This window comes from Stomoxys calcitrans, chromosome 5 (assembly GCF_963082655.1).
Source record: "Stomoxys calcitrans chromosome 5, idStoCalc2.1, whole genome shotgun sequence".
NCBI lineage: Eukaryota > Metazoa > Arthropoda > Insecta > Diptera > Muscidae > Stomoxys > Stomoxys calcitrans.
The window spans coordinates 17,841,425-17,864,318 of record NC_081556.1 but is presented as its reverse complement, the minus strand read 5'-3'; the positions used below and the strand labels follow the sequence as shown (position 1 = coordinate 17,864,318).

General features: G+C 37.3%; 3 protein-coding genes across 7 annotated transcripts in view; all 3 read left to right on the top strand.

Moving 5' to 3' along the window:
• LOC106084340 (zinc finger protein 277) overlaps positions 1–1,992 on the top strand; it is a 212,485-nt gene extending 210,493 nt beyond the window's left edge. For all 5 annotated transcript variants that reach the window (XR_009398385.1, XR_009398386.1, XR_009398387.1 and 2 more), the window contains one exon: positions 1,779–1,992. The gene's annotated coding sequence lies outside the window, so the exon portion shown is untranslated. The remainder of the gene's footprint in view (positions 1–1,778) is intronic.
• LOC106084342 (uncharacterized) overlaps positions 1–1,992 on the top strand; it is a 207,880-nt gene extending 205,888 nt beyond the window's left edge. The window contains exon 3 of the mRNA XM_059369234.1: positions 1,779–1,992. The gene's annotated coding sequence lies outside the window, so the exon portion shown is untranslated. The remainder of the gene's footprint in view (positions 1–1,778) is intronic.
• Positions 1,993–2,604: 612 nt separating this feature from the next.
• Positions 2,605–22,894, top strand: part of LOC106092488 (putative fatty acyl-CoA reductase CG5065) — a 35,993-nt gene continuing 15,703 nt past the window's right edge. Inside the window, exon 1 of the mRNA XM_013259372.2 lies at positions 2,605–3,053. Within this exon, the coding sequence (XP_013114826.2) occupies positions 2,790–3,053 (264 nt within the window). The 5' untranslated portion in view covers positions 2,605–2,789. The remainder of the gene's footprint in view (positions 3,054–22,894) is intronic.

Sequence of the window (22,894 nt, the reverse complement as noted above, 5' to 3'; positions counted from 1 at the left end):
AAGTATGTTTGTGACAAATTTTAAGATGATCGGATGAAAATTGCGACCTGTAGTTTGTGCATATATTACCGGGGACCCTCCCACTTACCCTAGTTTTCAGAAACGCCAGATCTCGGAGATGAGTGGTGCGATTTAAGCCAAATTTTGTATGCTCTCATATAGTACTCTAAAAATAAAAATTTGGTATCCAAATTTCGGATGGGGTACCTAGGGGGGCCGCTCCACCCTAAAACCCACCAAACATATACTTAGACCAATCACGACAATATGGGACTCAAATGAAAGGTTATTAAGATTAGAAAACTTATCTGATATCCAATTGTCGGACCAAGTGTTAGGGGGACCACCCCAACCCCCAAAACACCCTTAAATCGGACATATTTACCGACCATGGCAATATGGGGCTCAAATGAGAGGTATTTGAGAGTAGAATTCGAATCTAATATCCAAATGTGGGACCACGTTTCTGAGGGTCCACCCCTTCCCCAAAACACCCCCCAAACAGGACTTATTTACTGACCATGGGAATATGCGGCTTAAATAAAAGGTATTTCAATGTAGAATATGAATCTGATATCCAAATATGGGTCCAAGTGTTTAGGAGGCCGCCTCTCCCCAAAAACATCCCCCAAAGGGGACAAATCTACGACCAGCAATATGGGGCTCAAATGAAAGGTCTTTGGGAGTAAAGCACGAATCTGATGTCAATATTTGGGAAAAGTGTCTATGGGGCCATCCCACCCCCACAACACCACCCAAATAGGAAGTATTTGCTGACTATTGCAAATACGGACAAATTTACGACCAGCAATATGGGGCTCAAATGAAAGGTCTTTGGGAGTAAAGCACGAATCTGATATCAATATTCGGGAAAAGTGTCTATGGGGCCATCCCACCCCCTCAACATCACCCAAAAAGGAAGTATTTGCTGACTATTGCAATATGAGGCTCAAATATGAAGGTTTTTAGAGTAGAACACGAATCCGATATATATTTTTAAGTCCAACTCACTGAGCGGCCGCCCATCCCCCAAAAACATTCCCAAACCGGTCATGTTTGCCGACTATGGAAATATGGGGCTCAAATTAAAGGTGTTTGGGAATAGAGCACGTATCTGATATTAACATTAGGGACCAATTGTCTAGGGGACGTCCCACCAGCATAACAGCCCCCAATAGGACGTAGTTGCTCACCAAGACAATTTGGGTAAAATCAGATATCATGAGAGTAGCGGGCTGAAATAAAGTATTTTAGGAAGGGAGTACACCTTACATCTAAAATTAAAATAGTAAACTAATAAAGATCATATGGGATTCAAATAAAGGCACTTATATTGTTAAACTGTTAGCCAAGCGATATACTATTGGGTTGCCCAAAAAGTAATTGCGGATTTTTTAAAAGAAAGTAAATGCATTTTTAATAAAACTTAGAATGAATTTTAATCAAATATACTTTTTTGCATTTTTTTCTAAAACAAGCTAAAAGTAACAGCAGATAACTGACAGAAGAAAGAATGCAATTACAGAGTCACAAGCTGTGAAAAAATTTGTCAGCGAAAAATCCGCAATTACTTTTTGGGCAATTCAATATTTGCGTAGCATGATATTTCACTAAAAGCTCTTTATCGAAATTAAATATGCCAAGGAAAATTTTGTCCCACATAAAGTAAAAGAAGGCGCTGCGGAGCTGGCCCGGGTCAGCTAGTTGTATATATAAACCATAAAATAAAATTTTATTCCAAAACTAATATCGATTCCACAAATTTTTTGTCTTTGCAGATACCACAAGCTGATCGACCGTCTTAAAATAATCCAAGAAAATTCCTTTTAGTAACGAAAATGGATATAAGCTCAAAATCAATAGTAAAAGAAACTGCGACGTTATTTAGAAGTTGATAGAAATCTCTTACTAATCTTAAATAATAATAGTAGCAACTTAAAAAAAATAATAAATAGAAAAAAACAACAAAATCAACAAATTTCCCAAAAAACATTTGTAGTGCAAGAAAAAATTATTTATTTTTTTTTATAAAAATTAAATCTATTAATTAATATTGCAATAAAAAAACAAAACAAAAATCTGCAAAAGAGGAGAAAAAACAAAATCAACCGCTTCCAATAACTTCCAAAGCTTTTTACAAAAAATTATAAAAAAAAAATAAAATATTTATAATACAAAATTATTAAAAATAATAGAAATAATAATTGTTCTTAAAACAACTATACGCACATAACCAAACATTTCTTTGTAATTATAATCGCTTCTTCCTAATTTAAAAAATAATAATTAAAAACATAACTGAAAAGGAAAACCAAACGACAAATGTAAATTTCTAACACAACAAAAAAAGAAACAAAAATAAACGCATTTTTGTTGCCTGCTGAAAACAGAAATCCTTAAATCCCGCCACTCGAATTACGGTTTTGTGATTTTTTTTTTTAAATAAACAAACCGACGAAAAGGAAATACAAACAAAAAATAATAAATTTGTACACAATTTTGTGTATGTTTCTTGCGCAGCGGACAGCCTAAATTATTTTCTTATTATTATTTAACTTGCGTTGTGCCCTGTTCTATCTATCCCATACCTAACGCGCCCGCCCGCCCGCCCTTACACTTGCAGTTTTTGTAAAAAAAAAAAATCGAAATTGGATTTGTTTCCACTGCTGGGCCAAATTGTGAACCCTGCTCTACATTTCTACACTAGAAAACGACCCTCACAATTCCTTGAAAGTCACTCATCCATCCATTTACAATTGTAAAACCATACATACAACAGCAACAACAACATGTCGGAGAATACTTTAAGCAACAACAGCAACAGCGCCTCCTCAAATACCACCAGTGGCAGTAGCACGAGCGCGAGTACGAGCACCAGCAACGGCGGCACCACCACCACCACAACCATGATGAACGGTCACATCGGCACACATTTCACTTCAAAAAATAATTTCGAAAGTTATGGCCGTTCCACCGATACATATTTGTCGATTCCACAATTCTATGCTGGCCGCAGTGTTTTCATAACCGGTGGCACCGGTTTTATGGGCAAGGTAAGTTTAGAACAATGAAACAAAAATTTTAATTTAAAAGTTTTACTAACACTGCAAAAGGATCTGTGAGGGATTTAATACTACAATCATTTTTTATTAAAATTTTTGTGGTCATGATTTTGGGCCAAAGAAGCAAGACTTCAATATTAGCATCCTATCTCTATACCCTACACTACTACTATGGTTCAGGGTATTTCAACTTAGTTCATTTGTTTGTAACTCCCAGAAGAAAGAGAGAATCTCTTTCTGCATTGATAAAGATATGTCCGTCTATGTGGCCTAATCTAGACTTGAAGAGGTCAACTGCTTTGCTGGCATTAGCCAGAACAGACGTCTCATGCATTGTGTCCATCATGATCACTGTCTAATCGAAAAACATGCTGACAGACTGAAGGTTGCCAGCAACGACTTTTGCAGAAGCTGTGAGGACATCGAAGAAGAAGAGACTAGACAATACCTTCTGTGTGTGTGTCCCGCACTAGCAGTTAGAAGGAGTTCCACTTTAGGTTCTCATTTCTATGAGAACATTTCTGATTTAGTGGATGTGAATGTTCGGAAGTTATTGGGCTTTTTAAAGGGATCTGGATGGCTCTACGGTAGGAACTAGAAGGCATATTCCTTCTTCTGTTCCTGTTGTGTCACAATGGACGAAAACGTCTAAGTGAGTTTGATGGCAGACTGCCACTTAAACCTTACCTAACCTAAAATATGTCCGTCTTTCCGTCAGCCTGTTCTGTCCACGTTAATTTGTGTACAAAGTACAGACCCCAATTTTCATCCGATTGTCTTGAAATTTAGCATAGACATGTTTTTTTGGCCCAGAGACGAAGCCTTTTGAATCTTAAAAAATCGGTTTAAAATAGTATATAGCATCCATAAATGTATATGTTCGTCCGATTTGGACTAATATTGCTACGAGTAAGAAGTAAACGCGTGCTCATTTCGGCTGGGCCGTATCTTGGGAACCCACCGTCATGGATTCTACTAAAAATTTATACAAAATAATTTTAGTTGAAGGGCATTATTTTATTCTACATACCAAACTTCTGTCAAACTAGCAAAAATTAAAGTTTCTTGGAACCGAATAAGGATGATCGAGAGACTGGTTTACATGGGAGCTATATCAGGTTATAGACTGATTTGAACCGTATCCGGCATAGTTGTTGGAAGTCGTAATAGAGCACCCCATGCAAAATTTCAGCCGAATCGGACAAAAATTGCGGCTTGTAAGGACTCAAGAAGTCAAATCGGAAGATTGGTTTATATGGGAGCTATATCAGGTTATAAACCAATTTGAACCGTACTGGGCACAGTTGTTAAAAGTCACAACAGAACACTATATACAAAATTTAAGCCAAATCGGACAAAAATTACAGCTTTCTGGGGCTCAAGAAGTCCAATCGGGAGATCGGTTTATATGGAAGCTATATCTAAATCTGAACCGATATGGTTTATTTCCAATCCCCAACGACAAACACCAATGTTAAGTATCTGTGCGAAATTTCAAGCGGCTAGCTTTACGCGTTCGACCTCTATCGTGATTTCGACAGACTGACGGACGAACGGACATTTCTAGATTGACTCAGAACGTCGATACGATCGAGAGTATATATATTTTATGTTGTCTTAGACAAATATTTCGAGGTGTTACCAATAGAATGACTAGATTAGTATACCCCCATCCTATGGTGATGGGTATAAAAAGGCATTAAGTTTGGCCGAACTTTGGATACCCACCAACTCGGTTTTAAATGTTAACCACCTTTCGTCATAATCTGAAGAAAATTGCATCATTTATGAACCCATTGCAGCTATATTTAAATAGGGTCCGATTTGGACCAAACTCGGTGCAGACTTCGAGTGGTCTAATAAATACAGTTCATTGTTCAAGTTATTAAAACAGAATATTGGTCAATATGGCAACCATATCAAAATTTAGACCGATCTGAACCATATAGGGCACAAATGTCGAAAAGCCTAACATGGGTCACATTGCCAAATCTAATAATAAGAACGGGAGATCACTTTATATGGCAGCTATATCAAAAAAAAAGACCGATGGGGGTCATATAGAATGAGGATGTGGTAGGGCATAAAATGGCTCACTGTGTCACATTATAGCGAAATCGGGTTATAAACGCTGCTTTTATGGGTCCAAGGACTAAAATCGGGAGATGGGTATATATGGCAGCTATATCCAACTATAGACCGATCTGAATCCTATATGAGAAGCAAATGTCAGAAAGCCTAACATAAATCTTTGTGCCTAATTTCAGCCAAATCGGGCAATAAATGCGTTTTTTGTGGGCCCAAAGCCCTTAATCAGGAAATCAGTCTATATAACAGCTATATCTAAATACAGACCGATCTGAAGCATATAAGGCACGGATGTCGGAAAGCCTAACATAGATGGTTGTGCAAAATTTCAGCGAAATTGGGTAATAAGTGCGCCTTTTATTGGATCAAGACCTTAGATCGGGAGATCGGTCTATATCCAACTATTGACCCATCTGACCCATATAAGGAACGGATGTCGGAAAGCCTAATATAGGTCCTTGTGCAAAATTGCAGCGAAATCTGGCAATAAATACGCATTTTATGGGCCCAAGACCCTAAAGCAGGAGATCAGTCCCAATGCAGCGATCTGAATTACATAAGACATGGACGTCGAAAAGCCTAACATAATTTACTATGCCATATTTCAGCAAAATTGGGTTATAAAAGCACCTTTTATGGGCTCAAGACCTTATATCAGGAATCAGTCTATATGGCAGCTATGCCGAAATATAGGCTTATGAGGGCCACATTGAACACGGATGTTCAAGGGTCTCACACAGACTACAGTGCGAAATTTCACCGAAATCGGGTAATGGAGACCTTAGTCAGGAGATCGGTATATATGGCAGCTATATCCAAATAGAGACCGATCTGAACCATTTTGGGATCGAATGTCGGAGTTCTTTGTGTCAAACTTCGGCGAAATGGGGTAATAAATGTTCCTTTTATCGGCTCAAGAACTTAAATCGGGAGATCAGCCTATATGGCAACTATATCCAAATATAGCCCGATCTTGGCCATACTCTTTACCAATTTCGAGGAGCCTAATCAAAAACATTGTGCCAATTTGCAGCAAAAACGGATAATGAATGTGACCTTAATGGACTAAAAACCTTAAATCGGAAGATAGTACTGTAAGGGGGCTATATCAAGATATAGTCCGATATAGCCCCGCTTCGAACTTTTTGCCCATAGGCAGGTGTAAGGTTTGTGCACAGCCTGATATACCTGCCCTATAAACCGACCTCTCATCTTGACTTCTTCACGCTTAGCATGCTGAGATTGATAGATGTTATTACTAGGAGACAGAGGAATTCCTCTTGGAGAATCATCTTCTAGGCAGCCAAAATTAGGTCAAATATTGCGATTTTGCAATAATGACAGGAGCTGCTTCTGTAGATGATTGGTCTATATCTTGCCTTCACTGGCTGTAGTAAAGAGATTTTCATAGTTCTTCGATCCAACAATGAATCCAACCCACAAGCCATTCAAAAACACTTTTCTTTATAAGAACATTAATGCCTGCTTGCTTGCTTAATCTCTTCTTAAAATATGGGTAAGATTATGGAAACTATCAATTTATCATAAGAAATGACAAGTAAAAAAAAAATTGTGTTTTAACTGTTTTTTAAGGAAAAGTGGAGCATTTGCCAAAAATTTCACTTAAATTTGGGTTGGTCGGTGTGAATTGTTACAAATTTAAAGCCTTTCAAGATTTGGCTGGCAGTTCTTTATGCGAAATGCTTATAAAACCACATTTCTCTAATGGATTTCTGTATATCGTACCTGCCAAATGAAAAACAGGCCTAGTTACTGGCAGCGAACAACAATAAAAACAACAACAACGTATAATTGTTGGAAGTGAGAAAAAAGCAATCTATGCAGGAAACAGAGGAAAAAGTGAAGCAATTAAGGCAATGATAGAAGAAGAAGAGAACACGACGACAATAATGATGGTTAACCACAAATTGTGATTTTGGTTTTGTGACATTAAATATGCTGTTTATGTTGCTAAGAATGCTGGTTGTTTCACAACATCATCATCGCAGACAAGAAGATAATCATTTTCATCATCATCAGCAGTATCTCCCCTGTCATTTGTATTTACAGCAGACTCAGCAGTGAAATGCTTTGTTGTGCATTTAGAATTTTCACTTCATGGCACAGTGCTTGCTCAGTGAGTGTATGAAGATATATTTAATCAGAGGGTGGAATTTTGAGGGGAGCTACACTGAAAGGCCTTGGAGTTAAGATTAATAAATAAAAAGCTAATCCATGGTATCTCAAACCATAGTTGTTGGAGAGATATCTAGCCAGTCAGTCCCTGGGATTTCGGTCTCCAGCCTGACTGTTGCTAAAGATCATATTGGGTGTAGGGTGTTTGCTGTTTTTATACCCTCCACTATAGGATGGGGGTATACTAATTTCGTCATTATGTTTGTAACACCTCGAAATATGCATCTAAGACCCCATAAAGTATACATATTCTTGATCTAGCCATGTTCGTCCGTCTGTCCGTCTGTCCGTCTGTCTATCGAAAGCACGCTAACTTTCGAAGTTAGCGCTTGACATTTTGCACAAATACTTTTTATTAGTGTGGGTCGGTTGGGATTGTAAATGGGCCAAATCGGTCCATGTTTTGATATGGTTGCCATATAAACCGATCTTGGATCTTGACTTCCTGAGACTCTAGAGGGCGCAATTCTCATCCGATTTGGCTGAAATTTTGCATGAGGTGTTTTGTTATAACTTCCAACAACTGCACATAGTATGGCAGAAATCGGTCTATAAAATGATATAGCTGCCATATAAAATGATCTGGGATCTTGACTTATTGAGCCTCTAGTGGGCGCAATTCTCATCCGATTCTACTGAAATTTTGCACGTGGTGTTTTGGTATCACATCCAGCATCTGTGCTAAATATGGTTCAAATCGGTTCTTAACCTGGTATAGCTGCCATATAAACCGATCTTGGGTCTTAACTTCTTGAGCCGCTAGAGGGAGCAATTCTCATCCCATTTGGCTGAAATTTTGCATGAGATGTTTTTGTTACGACTTCCAACAACTGTGCTTATTATGGCGCAAATCGATTCATAACCTGATATAGCTGCCATATAAACCGATCTGGGGTCTTGACTTCTTGAGCCTCTAGAGGGCGTAATTATTATCCGATTTAGCAGATATTTTGTGCAACGGCTTCTCCCATGACCTTCCACATACGGGTCCAATATGGTCTGAAACGATCTATAGCTTGATATATCTCTCATATAAACCGATCTACCGAATTTGCTTCTTGAGCCCCTACAAGGCGCTATTCTTATCCGAATGGACTGAAATATTACATAATGACTTCTACAATGTTCAGCATTCAATTCATTTATTGTCCGAATCGGACTATGGCTTGATATAGCTCCAATAGCATAACAGTCCTTTTTCATTATTCTTTGTTTACCTAAAAAGAGATACCGCGCAAAGAACTCGATAAATGCTATCCGTGGTGGAGGGTACATAAGATTCGGCCGGCTAAACTCAGCACGCTCGTACTTGTTAAAACCCAAATAGTTTGGAGATTTTGAAAGTTATTATTAACCTGGTACCCGCTGTACCATAGAGTGGAAGAACTTTTCTACTAAAGCTGATAGAAAGATTAATACCAAATCAGCTTCGATGCCATATGATATTGATTGGTGACGCAATCCCTTATGGTATCAAAGTAATACCGCCTGGTATGGATAAAATATAAAACGTTGAGTATCGTTTGGTACTAGAGTTAATATCCAACAGGTATTGCTTTTAATATCAATTCCTAATAGTCTCCTTCGGCGGGTATTGAATTGATACCAAATGGCATTTAGATGCCAACCTATGGTTTCCAGAGTTATTATACAGGTATCTAGCTGATATCACATATAGTAAAGCAACCCCCTATGGTAAAGTAAGGTAAAATAAATTCTTAACAGTCTCCTACGTCTGGTAATGAATTGATACCAATTGGTATCAAGATGTAAACCTATGGTTTCCAGAGTTGTTATGCAGCTATCTAACTGGTAGCACATATTGTGAAGCAACCCCCTATGATATCAAAACAATACTGCCCCGTATGGATAAAATATAAAACGTTGAGTGCCATTTGGTATTCCTTTCATTGCCAATTCCTTATAGTCTCCTTCATTTGGTATGGAATTGATAACAAATGGTATTTAGATGTAAACCTATGGATTCCAAAGTTGTTAGAGATAATTGACTGATACCACGTATAGTGAAGCAATCCCATATGGTATCCAAACAATACCGCCTGGTATGTATAAATATAATGCGATGAGTACTGTTTGGTGCATGGCTTTGTGTCTCATAAAATTTGCAAGAGGATAACCAACGCTGAAAGATTTGTTTATGATGTCGCCAGGATTCAAACCCAGACGTTCAGCGTCATAGACGGACATGCTAACCTCTGCCCTATGGTGGCCTCCATTGAATTAATACCATATGGTATTAATGTGTCTGCCAATAATATGAAAAAATTATTGTAACACCAGCAGGTACACTGATAAAAAAAGACGTTGCAAATTCATACACCAATGGTGACATTATCATACACAGGCGTTCATACATCGAGCGCCGTTGTTGTTCATACACCGACCATTGTAAACATCATCCCTACAAAATGGGTATGTATAACAATTTTTCAAAATTCTCTTAGAACACTGTTTGTACATAGGCGGCTGTGGTGCAATGTGGTAGGGCGTTTGCAAAACCAAACAATCATGGAATGGATTGATGGAACACAGATTCGATTCTTAGAACCACGCAATAAATGTTTGCAATTTTTAAAAAATTGTAAACACTACACGTTGACAGAATGTGAGCGGCTGTAGACGTTTCGTTCAAAGAAACAAATGTTGATTTATGAACAGTTGTGGTTGATCTGATAACATCTGTGTGTTGATTAACCTTTATTAACTACTAGCAGGCCTGGTGTGCTTCTCTACATCCTTTTGACGTGGCCCAAATTCGAAAATTATTTATACTTGTATTTAAATCCCAAATAATTGTCATTAGAATCCCATATTGCCATTGAGACATAATTTTGGGGTGGAGCTATTCGCCGGGAATTCACACAACATTTTTATGCAGTTTTCGTATTCTACTCTCACCTTTTGTTTGAGTCTCATCTTGTCCCATTTGGTGTACATGTCCATTTGGTGCATAATTTTAGGGTGGGGCGACCCGCCTGGGAATAGATTTCAAAATTTTATATAAGTTTTGTATTCTACTCTTAAGTACCTTTCGTTTGAATACCATTTTGTACCGATTGGCGTACATGTCCATTTGGGTGTGATTTTTGGGGATGGTCGGCCCGCCTGGTACTTGACCCCAAATTTTGATATTAGTTTCGTTTTGAACTTCTAATTACCTTTCATTTGATACTCATATTGCCCCAATCGATAAACATGTCCGTTTCTGTGGGTTTAAGGATAGGGCGTTCCTCATGGTTATTTCACTGTAAAATTTTATACCAATTTGGGGTTTTTGTGTTACCATAAGATGGCGTACAAAATTTCACTTAAATCGATGCATCCATTTTGGAAATCTGTCGTTTTTGAAAATTGTGGTTAGGGGGAGAGTCCGCCCTCCTCACGGTTATCAAAAAAGCTGATTTTATAGAGAGAAAAGAGGTGATAACGATTGAATTGAGTGTAAATATGTCAGTGGTTTCTGCAGCTTGTTGTGGGGACAAGGCAGTAAAAAACTGGTATACTTGCTTGCTGTGCAATGAAGCGGACTCGTTATTAGGGCATATAATGGCCTAAGTAAGCCATACAGGCAGGTATGCATTAAACACATATAGGTAGGAAGAAACTACTGCAGTACCCCTTTTACCAAAGTTCCCTCAAACTTGGATCACAGTAAGATGAAGACTGGGGTTAAGATCGAGATGTTTAGCGATTGTGGTACTTACTGCTAGTTAGTGCGGATACTTCCTGTGCCTCCCAAAAAAGGCCTCTAGTTATGTTTGCTTACACTTGCCGTACTTACAGCTGCTGATTATCAACCAAAAGACTACATGCGAGTAGTATCTGTAGTTTTTTTTTTATACGACTACATTTGGGGCTGCTCCTCGTATTCATAGACTTTCATAATTCTCAAATGTATTATAAAAGCGAAGAACTATTTTTAGAGACAAACAAAGAATTGTTAGTATTGTATTCGCATTGTATGGCCATGATGGAGATGACAACGAATGAACCTCACGACATCAATGCGCCGACAACGTCGGCGAGGACTGTGGCGATGGTGATAATGATGATAATGACGATGATGATGGGAATGGGGATGATAAGCATGGGTCATAATAAAAGTTGTCGAGTGTCTCACTGTTGCTATTTTCCTTTTTTTCGGTTGTAGCTTTTTTTTTTGCATGGTCCGCTAATATAGCAAGGGGCCAGTTCTTATAAATTCATTGGTATGTGGGAGTGGGTGGGAGTGTTATACAAAGCAGGAGTTTTATATTGACTAGATAGTACACGTTCTCATACAAACACATGTATAGTCATACGTATTTTGTTAGGCACATAAAAAAAACAACAGCCAGCCAGGCACACATGTAGCTACCTTAACTGCTGACACATGTAGCTTTACATACGCAATGCAAAAGAGAGTCAATATCTACATTCGCCTATGAGCTATAAAGCCTTGAATGGAAGGTATTATAATATGTACATATAACCAATTTTTGTTTTTATCTCCAGAAAATTTGGTTTCCAAGAAATTTCATAGAAATTTAGAAATTAAATTTACAAAGAATACTCGGATATCATAAAAATCTGATATTTGTAGGAATTTCATTAAAAACAAAATATTGTCAATAGGTTGGCTTAGGTTAGATTAGACTATTTAACTCCATTGTGATACCACCGTAGCGACAGACCAGGCCCCCGGTAGTATCGAACCCACGAACCCACGACCCCACGAATTGCTTATTCGAGCACGCTAACTCAGCTTCGGGGGCTACTAAAGATTATGGTGATATCAGCTTTTTAACGGCGCAAAAATTCAAGGATTTTTTAAGGTTTTCCTGAGCCATTCGATAAAAATTCCTTAAAAATTGGTTCAACATTTTCCGCATCGATACTGAAGGAATTTATAAGCAAGCTGATACTTTTAGACTACCACCATTTGATAGGGAGTAGTCTACTTCTATTGGATATGGAGTATAAAACTTTCATCATTTCAGTTTATTGCCATCGATATAGGAATCCAAGATCCAATCCTGTATCTTTGATGAGCATGCCTTTCATAGTTGATCAAACGGTTGTCTGTCTGTCCCATATTTGCTAATAACTCTTGTATGAATCGATCATTCGATTATATTTCTTAAGCTACTTGATATTCTTTTTGTCCGAAAGTTTAATCAGCTTTGTAGATTGCAATGCCAGTCCGTATAGAGTGGCCTGGAAAGTATAATAGGAGGCATTATAGTTCTAAAGGGTGATTTTTAGCTATTATCTTTTTGGCTACACTGATTTAAACAGCTCACGCACGTTTCGTGTTTTGTTTTACTTTGAAACATCTTTAGTTTATTATATATTGTGTTGCTCAAAAAGTAATTGCGGATTTTTTAGCTGTTACTTTTAGCTTGCTTTAGAAAAAAAGTGTAAAAAAGTACATTTGATTAAAGTTTATTCTAAGTTTTATTAAAAATGCATTTACTTTCTTTTAAAAAATCCGCAATTACTTTTTGGGCAACCCAATAATTTAACATGAATCGTCTTACAAACGAACAATGCTTGCAAATTATTGATTTTATTTTCAAAATGCGTGCTTTGTTAAGAAAGTTCATCGCGCGCTTCTTCCATTTTACGACGAAGCTCATTTTGGGCTCAATGGGTACGTAAATAAGCAGAATTGTCCATTTTGGAGTGAAAATTAGCCAGAAGCGTTGCAAGAGCTACCAATGCATCCAGAAAAAATCACAGTTTGGTGCGATTTATGGGCTAGTGGCATTATTGGACCGTACTTCTTCAAAGATGATGCGAATCGTAACGTGACGGTGGATGGTGAGCGCTCTCGTGAGATGATGTCCAACCTTTTCTGCCTTCAAGACCTTGACTTTCATGACATGTGGTTTGAACAAGACGGTGCCACATACCACACAGCAAGCGTAGCAATGGACTTATCGAGAGGCGATAAGTCCATTCTGATATTCTCGCTAGGATTCAAACCCAGGCGTATAGCGTCATAGGCGGACATGCTAACCTCTACGCTATGGTAGCTTCCGCAGGTCTCATCACCAAAAAACCTAAGAGAAGTGATCAAGACAATATTGGACGCAAATGACAGAGCCAAAAAAACGCACAGAAAGACGGACGGACAGGTGGGCAGCTAAAGTTTACTACTTCGCCTAGCTTTACTCCTTCGAAAGTTAGCCTGCTTTTGAACGACGGTCGGACGAACATTGCTAGATCGACTTAAAATGTCATGACGATCAATAATATATATATATAATAGCATATACCCGGTCCGCTACACTTCCCCTTTGATTTTACTGCAAATTTTTAAATTTCAAATTTCATGTTATGATCATTTCCTAGTTGAATCTACATGCCAAATTTCAAACCTCTAGCTCCATCTGCAAAGAAGGTACCATACGGTACCAATTTCGGTACCAAAATGCACGAATTGTGAAAAATTCATTTAGTCACCTATCATATATTTGTTAGTTGTACCTACATACCAAATTTCAGACCTCTACCTCCATTTGTAAAGAAGGTAACAAATGGTACCATTTGGTATCAAATACTACTATAATACAAATAATACTATTCCCCCGCCCTGTTCAAAGTTCAACCATTTCGTACCTTTTCGGTACTTTTTTAGTACCAAAATGTAAAAATTTCCAAAACCTCATTTGCTCCCCCATCTTAGGTTATCTAGTGTATCTTTATACTAAATTCAGGCCTCTAGCTCAATACGTAGAAAAAGTACCAAATAGTAATATTTTGCACCTAATGTACTTCCGGTACAAATTTAAGCGAAGGGCAAAAAATTGCGTTTTTTTTTTTGGTTGTATACCTTAAATTGGGAGATCGGTGTAAATGGAGGCTATATTAAAATATACACTGATGTGAAGCACATTCAGCACAGATATAAAAGTACATAGAAAAACGGGTTGTGTCAAATTTCAGCGAAATCGGATAAAAATTAAGGCTTTTCTTGCTCTTATACCTTAAGTCGGGAGATTGAGTGATATGGGGACTATATTAAGATATACACCGATCTGAACCATATTCAGCACAGATATCAAGGAGCTTTACAAAACGAGTTGTGCCAAATTTAAGCAAAATCAAGCAAAAAGTGATTTTTTTTTTTGCCTTGTACCTTTAATCGGGAGATTGGTCTATATGGGGGCTATATTAAGATATATTGTAGTATGTACAATATTTCCGCTCTCTACTTATGACAACTTCAATAAAAAAGTTGACTACTCTATCGTATAAGTGATTTTTAAATTAAAATTAATTATACCACACCATGTACCAAATTCATATAAAAGGAAACTTTAACAAATAGGTTTATTTGACAGATATCCTTTATAAAACTGTCAAATAAACCTATTTTAAGACTTCTTTAAGTTTTGTGAATAAGGCCGTAAAATTATTTTTGGGAAATGGAAACAGTAGAACATCTATTGTTTGTGTTTATTATCATTAAAACTTTGATTGTGATATCAGAATATTTTTGATTTGTATATCCACTACCATACCGTTTGTAACGCATCGAAATATCCATTTCCGGCCCTAAAAAGTATATATATTTCGAATCGATGTAAAATTCCATGGCGATTTAACGACGTCCGTGTATCCGTCCGTATGTCCGTCAGTTGTAATCATGCTACAGTGAAAAATTGAGGTATTGAGTTGAAACTTTGCAAAGACTCGTATTTCTTCTATACGCAAATAAAGTTCTTGAATGGGCCACATTGGACTATATTAGCATATAGCTGCCATATAGACCGATCTGGCGATTTAAGATCTTAAGCCTATTACAGGAGCGTTTATTAACCGATTTCACTGACATTTGGCATAGTGTGTTTTATTAGGCCCCCGATATTCGAACCAAAAATGGTCCAGATCGGAGCACTTTTGGATGTAGCTGCCTTATTGACCAATCTGCCGATTTTGGGTCTTTGGTCTATAATAGTCACATTTATTACCCGACTTCGTTGAAATTTGGAACAGTGAGTTTTATTAAGACTAAGACTTCAGGAAGCTCTACGTGCAGCAGCAAAGTGGTGCCAGACACACATACAGTGGAACCTGTCTCCTTGGTGGAGAGAATTTACGGAGAGCTCAAAATACCATTTACAGAGAGAAAAAATACCTGGGTGTTTTGCTGGACAGGAAATTGAACTTCAAATGCAACATTTTGGAAAGGACAAGAAAGGCCACTCTTACCCTATGCACCTGCAAGAGAACCATTGGCAAAAGTTTGGGGTTTAGACCGCGTGTCATGCATTAGGTATATACTGCAGTTGTCATACCTATTATGCTATATGGTGTTGTGGTCTGGTGGACGGCGCTTCAAAAGTTCACCTACTTTTCAATACTTAACCGGATCCAAACGGTGGCATCTGATGCACTGAATTTAATGCTACATCTTATGCCTCTGGACATTGTGGCTACCCAAATTGCAGCGACCACTGCCCACTGACCCCTGTAAGGGAGCTTTCTCATTGGTCATGTGGCAGCTACGGGCACTATGTTATCCTTGACACAATAGCCTGGTATATCAGGCAGTATAGATTACACCCTACCTGAGCCGTTTTTGATAAAAATAACTGTACCACTACCTGATAGAACGGATTGGAACTACGAATCCACTGCAGTGTGTATCAAGCAGAGATCCTTGAAATTAAGTAGTGGTGGAATAACTAAGATATGATATCATTACGACGCCCTTCTAAATCCCTTTAAAATTTGGCCCAGATAGGTACAGATTTGGATATAGCTGTCATTTAGTCCGATCTCTCTTGGGCGAGCCTCCGATTTAAGCTCTAGGGCCCATAAAAGCGTATTTAGTATCCAAAGTGACTTATGTTAGGCTTTTCGACATCCGTGTCCTATATGGTTCAGATCGGTCTATTTTTGGATATAGCTGCCAAAAAGACCAATATTGAACCAAAATTTAACAGTGACTTGTATTTTTTGGACAACTCAATGACCGCGCTGAATTTGGTTCAAGTAGGACCATATCTCGATATAGCTACTATGGGTGCATAAATAATGCATTTTTCACCAGATAATGACGAAAGGTGGTTTACATATATACCCGAGGTAGTGAGTATCCAAAGTTCGACCCGGCCGAACTTAATGCCTTTTTACTTGTTTCCTTAAATAAGACTCATTTTCATTTATGTGTCATTTATCATTTTCTAATTTTTTTTTAATAAATATCATTTTTTGCTCTTAAATCTTTAATATTGCTTTAGCAACTTTTTTTGGTTTTTTTTTATTCAAATTTATGTATGCAGCAAAATCAATTTGAAATGTTGTCTCTCTGTGTAACTGATGCTGTTTTTCTTTTTTGAAGATTTCCTTGTTATGACACTTAAGTTAACATCAATGAGATGTGTTAACATTACAAACAACAGCAATGGCAACAAAGTCAGCCAAACAACGCCATTAAGATGGCAACATCAATGCATTTGCATGACATTAAAGTGGGTCGAACAGTTTATTAGAAACAAATTGCTAAAAATTTAGATTTTCCGTACGTCTGTTTTTAGAAAACTCGTTACAGAAAGCTTTGAGGAGCTCAATGTGTTAAATACGGCGATGGGTTTATAGAGCAGATATGTCCAAAAAAGGTTATATGTAGCCATTATTGAGCAAGGATAACGAAGTGTCTTAAGCAACCAGCTGTTTCAAATTTCGGTAATCGGTTAAGAAAATTGGCCTCTGGGCCTTCCATCATCAGAGCGGTCTATATCCCCACATTCTTTGTTGTTGGGTATATTAAAAAAAAAAAAATAATCTTCCATTTCCTACCCACCTTAGCAGTCATAAGCTCAAGGACTAAGCAACAACGTTGCCATTGTCATCAACGGCCTATTCGAACCCCGTCATCATTATCATAGCCATTACCCTCCTCATCATCAGCACCTCCCTTAGTGTAGCCTCTTCATCAGCATCGCCATTGTTGCTGAATGGATTTTTCCCATTTTCTCCCCTTATGTTTTTTCTTTGGGTGTCTTTGTCTACAAATGTTGGTTAAATATCGTTAAATATGTACAAACAAAATATGTACTCTTCTAACCAAGAGCTTTTTTTCTGCCATATGAATTGTAATCGATGTTTAGTGTGTTTTTTTTTTAAGCCCAGCCAAGTCTGCTGTTTTGTGCGTTGTCTTCCAATAATGGCCACAAATGCAATTGCTCCATATGATGGGATGATGGGGTTAAAGCTATGGTGACGATAGCAATAGCAATGGCGATGGTGATGGTGATGACAATGCCAACGATAATAGTTGTGGGACTGACTCTTCAATGCGATTAGAATGATAAACAAACAAATCAACAACAAATAAATTGTGTATCTGTGTGTTTTTTACATTATAGACATATTGTCTCTCATTATAATGGCAACAGCATGTGACCATTATAGGGCACATAGAGAATCCCCACTTTTGGGGTGGCAATGTGTCGGTAGTCACAGTCACACAATATTAAATGAACATTCTGATAGCTATTATCCTTTTTTTCTGCTCCCTCCTCTCCCCTTGGTGCTTGTCAGGCCGACCAACAGCAAAAGGCAATCATTTTGTACATGAACAGCAAAAGAAGAAGAAGAAAAAGAGATGAAGGAAGAAAAAACGAAATGAAGCAGAAGACACAGATAATAGAAATGCACCAAACTAAATCGTTGTCGGAGACAAGTTATTAAAAAAATGCTTTGTTTGGCCCCTGCCATGTTGGTCTATGACATCGCCACAATATCCTTGAAATTCTGTTTGCACAAAACAACACCAAAACTAACTGAAATGCCAAAAATATGCCTTGTCTATTTAGAGACAGGCTGTTTAAGAATTTCACAATCATACAAGGTATTAAATTCTAGCTTTTTAAATAGTTTTCTTGTTTTTTTTTCAAAGAATGTGTAGGGTCAACAAAGTTTGGGTAGTGTTTTTATACCCTTCTGCATTGGATGGAGTTATACTAACTTGAATGATTCGTTTGAAAATTTGTCCACGAACATTCCATAGGTGAATAGGGGGGAAACTTCTTACATATCAATGAATGCTATCCGATTCAAATTTTTAAGCGCAATGGTAAGAGACCATCTTTTTATAGCCGGGTCCGAACGACGCACAATGGGATGGGAATCAAAATTGTGGATATAAGTCTGGCATTTGCGAATGGATAAAGATATTTGCACAAAATTGTATATGGCTATAGCTGAGGTGTTATCCAGACTATGTGCAAAATTTTGGGACTCTAATAGGCTCGAGCGCCTCCAACTTAAAAGTTGGTCACCTCGGCCATACAAAATTTTGTTCGAACTGCCAAACGCGCATTTACTGTCCAATTTTCAAAACTTTTATTTGTGCTCGAGGTGCAAGAAAATCTCTTCAAAAAACATGACTTTGTAAGAGGGACATCTTGATTTTCGCCTTACTTACTTAAGTCATAAAAAAAACATGCAAAATTTCAGCCAAATCGTATGAGAATTACGCCCTCTAAAGACTCAAGAAATCAAGACCCAAGATCGGTTTATATGGCAGCTATATCAGGTTATGAACCGATTTGAACCATACTTGGCACAGTTGTTGGAAATGATACCAAAACACCACATGCATAATTTCAGTCAAATCGGACGAGAATAACGCCCTCTAGAGGCTCGAGAATCAAGACCCAAGATCGGTTTATATGGCAGCTATATTAAAACATGGAACGATTTGGCCCATTACAATTACAACAGTCCTACACTAATAAAAAGTATTTGCGCCTGGCCTTACTCCTTCGAAAGTTAGCGTGCTTTCGACAGACAGGCGGACGGACGGAGATGATGATCAAGAATATATATACTTTATGAGGTCTTAGACTCATATTTCGAGGTGTTACAAACAGTATGGCAATACTAGTATAACCCCATCCTATGGTGGAGGGTATAAAAATATGGCGATAAACCTCCTATTATTGACAGCACGTACGATTTTATGTCAAAGTGATTCCATTTGACTACAAAGCTGCCTTCGATACTCCTTTACGTTCCAAGGTATTTCAAGCCATGTCTGATTTTGGTATCCCTGCAAAATTAATAAGACTCTGCAGGATGACATTTGCTTATACGCGTTCCTCAGTAAGAATAGGAAAGAATCTCTCCGAACCATTTAGTACCAAACGAGATTTCAGACAAGGAGTCAGCCTATCGTGTGATCTCTTTAATATCCTGCTGGAGAAGATTATACGAGATGCAGATGTGAATAGATATGGCACACTAATCACAAGAGAACACATGCTACTCGCCTATGCTGACGACATCGATATCATAGGTCGGTCACCAGAAGTAGTAACTGCAGAAACGAAAGAGAGTCAGTGAAAATGGGTCTGGTAGTAAATGGAGATAAGACAAAATGGATGGTTTCAAATCCCAAAAGGCCTTGCACATCCGAGCAGATAATGAAAGTGGAGAAAGTTGGGAACTGCAATTTTGTCAGTAACTTTATCTACCTCGGCACGCCGTAACCGAAACGAATGACACCAGTTTTGAGATAAAGCGAAAAATAATACTGGCAAACAGATGCTACTTTGGACGAAGTAAGCAGTTTAGAAACAAGGCCACCTCTCGACAGACGAAGATTACACTATACAAGACACTGATACTACCGATGCTGTTATATGGTTCTGATGCATGGGTACTTGTGAAAGCAGATGAGGCAATGCTTGGAGTATTTGGGAGAAAGATTCTTCGTAAAATATATGGACCAGTTTGCGTTAATGGAGAATATAGACGACGTATGAACCACGAGCTGTATGAGCTGTATGACGACGATAGCATAGTTACACCTATTAAAATACAACGGCTGCGTTGGCTAGGTCATGTTATCAGAATAGATGAAGAAGCTCCAGCAAAGAAGTCTTTTGAAGGCAAACACCACCCAAACCGGGAAGACCAAAAGCCCGATGGAAAGATCAAGTGGTGGGAGACACCTCGAAACTTGGTGTCACAGATTTAAGAATGAGCGCAGAAGATCGAGGCGCTTGGAACGCTATTCTGCGTTCGGCTACTGGAACAAATATTCTGTCGTGGCCAATTAAAGTGAAGTAAAGATTCCATTTCACTTTTCTTCGCTAAATGGTCATAAAATATAAAGAACATTATTTTCTTTTTGTTGTACAGTTTTTGAAAACTTGTTTCTAAAATTTCAAAAAAATTTTTAAAAGAAAAAAATCGTTTGTAAAAAAATTTTTAAAAAATTACCTCAACATAAACGCTCTAAATAATGAAAATACGAAATTTCACCATAATGGTTATTACGTCAGTATATGAAATTTCATCAAAATCGAAGGTCAGGCATTTACGGCTTAAGTAAGTTTATACAGTAGTCATTATTCAGGATTTCCATGTGCGCCGCCTTATGACCTGTCTCCTGTCATAGAACTCGTATTTTTGTTGTACATAACAGTATAACACTGGCAAAGGGTTATCGGAAGTGTTCATACTTCAGTTATTTAAAGGATATCTCATTTGTACAACAACATAATGGCAGAAATCCAAATGAGTTCGCCATTTGTTCATCAATTTGACTTACAAAATCGATGTTGTTGTCAAGACATTATGTTTATATGTGTGTGCAGAAAATATGCGTGAAATAAGAAAACAAGAAAGAGAATGTAAACAAAAAGCTGACATCTTAATACCGTCAAATGTGATCGGCTGTTAACAGCTGTTCGCGCGTGATAACCTTTAGTGATTGGGCCATAGAACGTGCTAATATACATTCAACTAAGTGACTATATGTTCACTTTCTTCAAAAGAAGACATGGAAGTTGGAGATGTATTAAATTATAGTATTTAAATGACTTGCCCAATTATTGAAATCTGACCTAAATTCGTTGATAAAAAATAAAGATTAAAAAAATTAGTCCGGCGTGACATAATCTGACCTCCTAGCATAATGCGAAATATTGTTGAACACCAGAATTAAAAATTAATTAAATAAAAGTGGAATTAAAAATAAAAGATAAGAAAAAAATCTTTCTAAATGGAATTTTTTTTTTTCTTTTTTTAAATGACATAATTTTTGTTTTTGCAGAAGTGGCTTGGCAACTTTTCACATCCCAAAGATAAACATCAACGCTTAGATAACCAGTTTTTTTACAGTTTGTTACAACATTTATTGAACTGCCTTGGGGAGTTGGATGTAGAGCAGAAATAAGGGACGGCTGTGCGAATAGGCAAGATTTTGCATCAATTAATGATGTATAAATGATAAACATTAATTTGCATAAATAAAAAAACTTCATTCTCACCGGTTTTTGTTTTCTGTTATGCATCTTTTTTCGTCTTACCATAAAAGTGAAATGCTAAAAGTTTAATTGATTGAGAGAGATTAATTTTAGGCGGAAGGGTTTTGTTTATACAATAAACAAAAAATAATAATTAATTCCCCCATAATTAATAACACATATACTTGATTGTCGATAGCAAAATAATACTCTATAGTGATTTCACCTATTTCCCCCGTTACTCTGTTTTTGTTGGTCAATTAACGTAGTTTCTTCCATTGTTTTACTTCAAACACATTTATCATTACACAAATGAAATCAATCAATACGAGTATTTCTGTAATAAATACCATCAGATCAAATCTTTAAACACTTGTTGTTCTTACTGGGCCCATTGTGCTAAAATAATTGGTTTGAAAAGGCCATAGGGTGACAGTTTTCTTCTATTGAACATTTCCTTTTTTTGAGATGGAAGAGGGAGAAGGGGGCCTTAATACTAAATTACACCTCTACATTAATGGCCATTTAAATGACATAAATGCCATTAATGGTAATTGAAGGCAATTTCATTACATTTGACACTTTAACAAGTAAAAGGTTGGCTATTACATGCATTCCACTACATAAGTGACTGGCTTGAATAGCAATGGCTAGTAGCAACATTAAATTTGATATACTATATAAAGGGTGATTTTTTTTTAGCTATTATATGTTTGGCGACACTGATTTAAACAGCCCACGCACGTTTCGGGTTTTGTGTCACTGTCAAATATCTTCAGTTTGGTGTATAATTTAACTATGAATCGTCTTACAAACGAACAACGATTGCAGATTATTGAATTTTATTATCAAAATGTGTGCTCTGTTAAGAAAGTTCATCACGCTCGTCTTCCATTATATGGGCGAAGCTTATTTTTGGCTCATGGGAATGTAATAAGCAGAATTGTCGATTTTGGAGTGAAGATCAGCCAGAAGCATTGCAAGAGCTACCAATGCATCCAAATAAAGTCACAGTTTGGTGCGGTTTATGGGCTGGTATTATCATTGGAGCGTACTTCTTCAAAGTTAGTTTCATTAAAGTATTCAAAAACATTTATTAAAATAATCATAATCTTTGGGCAATATTCCTTTGATTATAAGACGAAGACACAAGTAATTCTCTTTCAGAAAGATTTTAATCACCATAAATACTTAAGAGAGGTTGAAAGACAAATATCGATTCCTAAGGAAAGCCTATAGCAAGATCAAATAAACTAAAACCAGCCTGAGTTACCT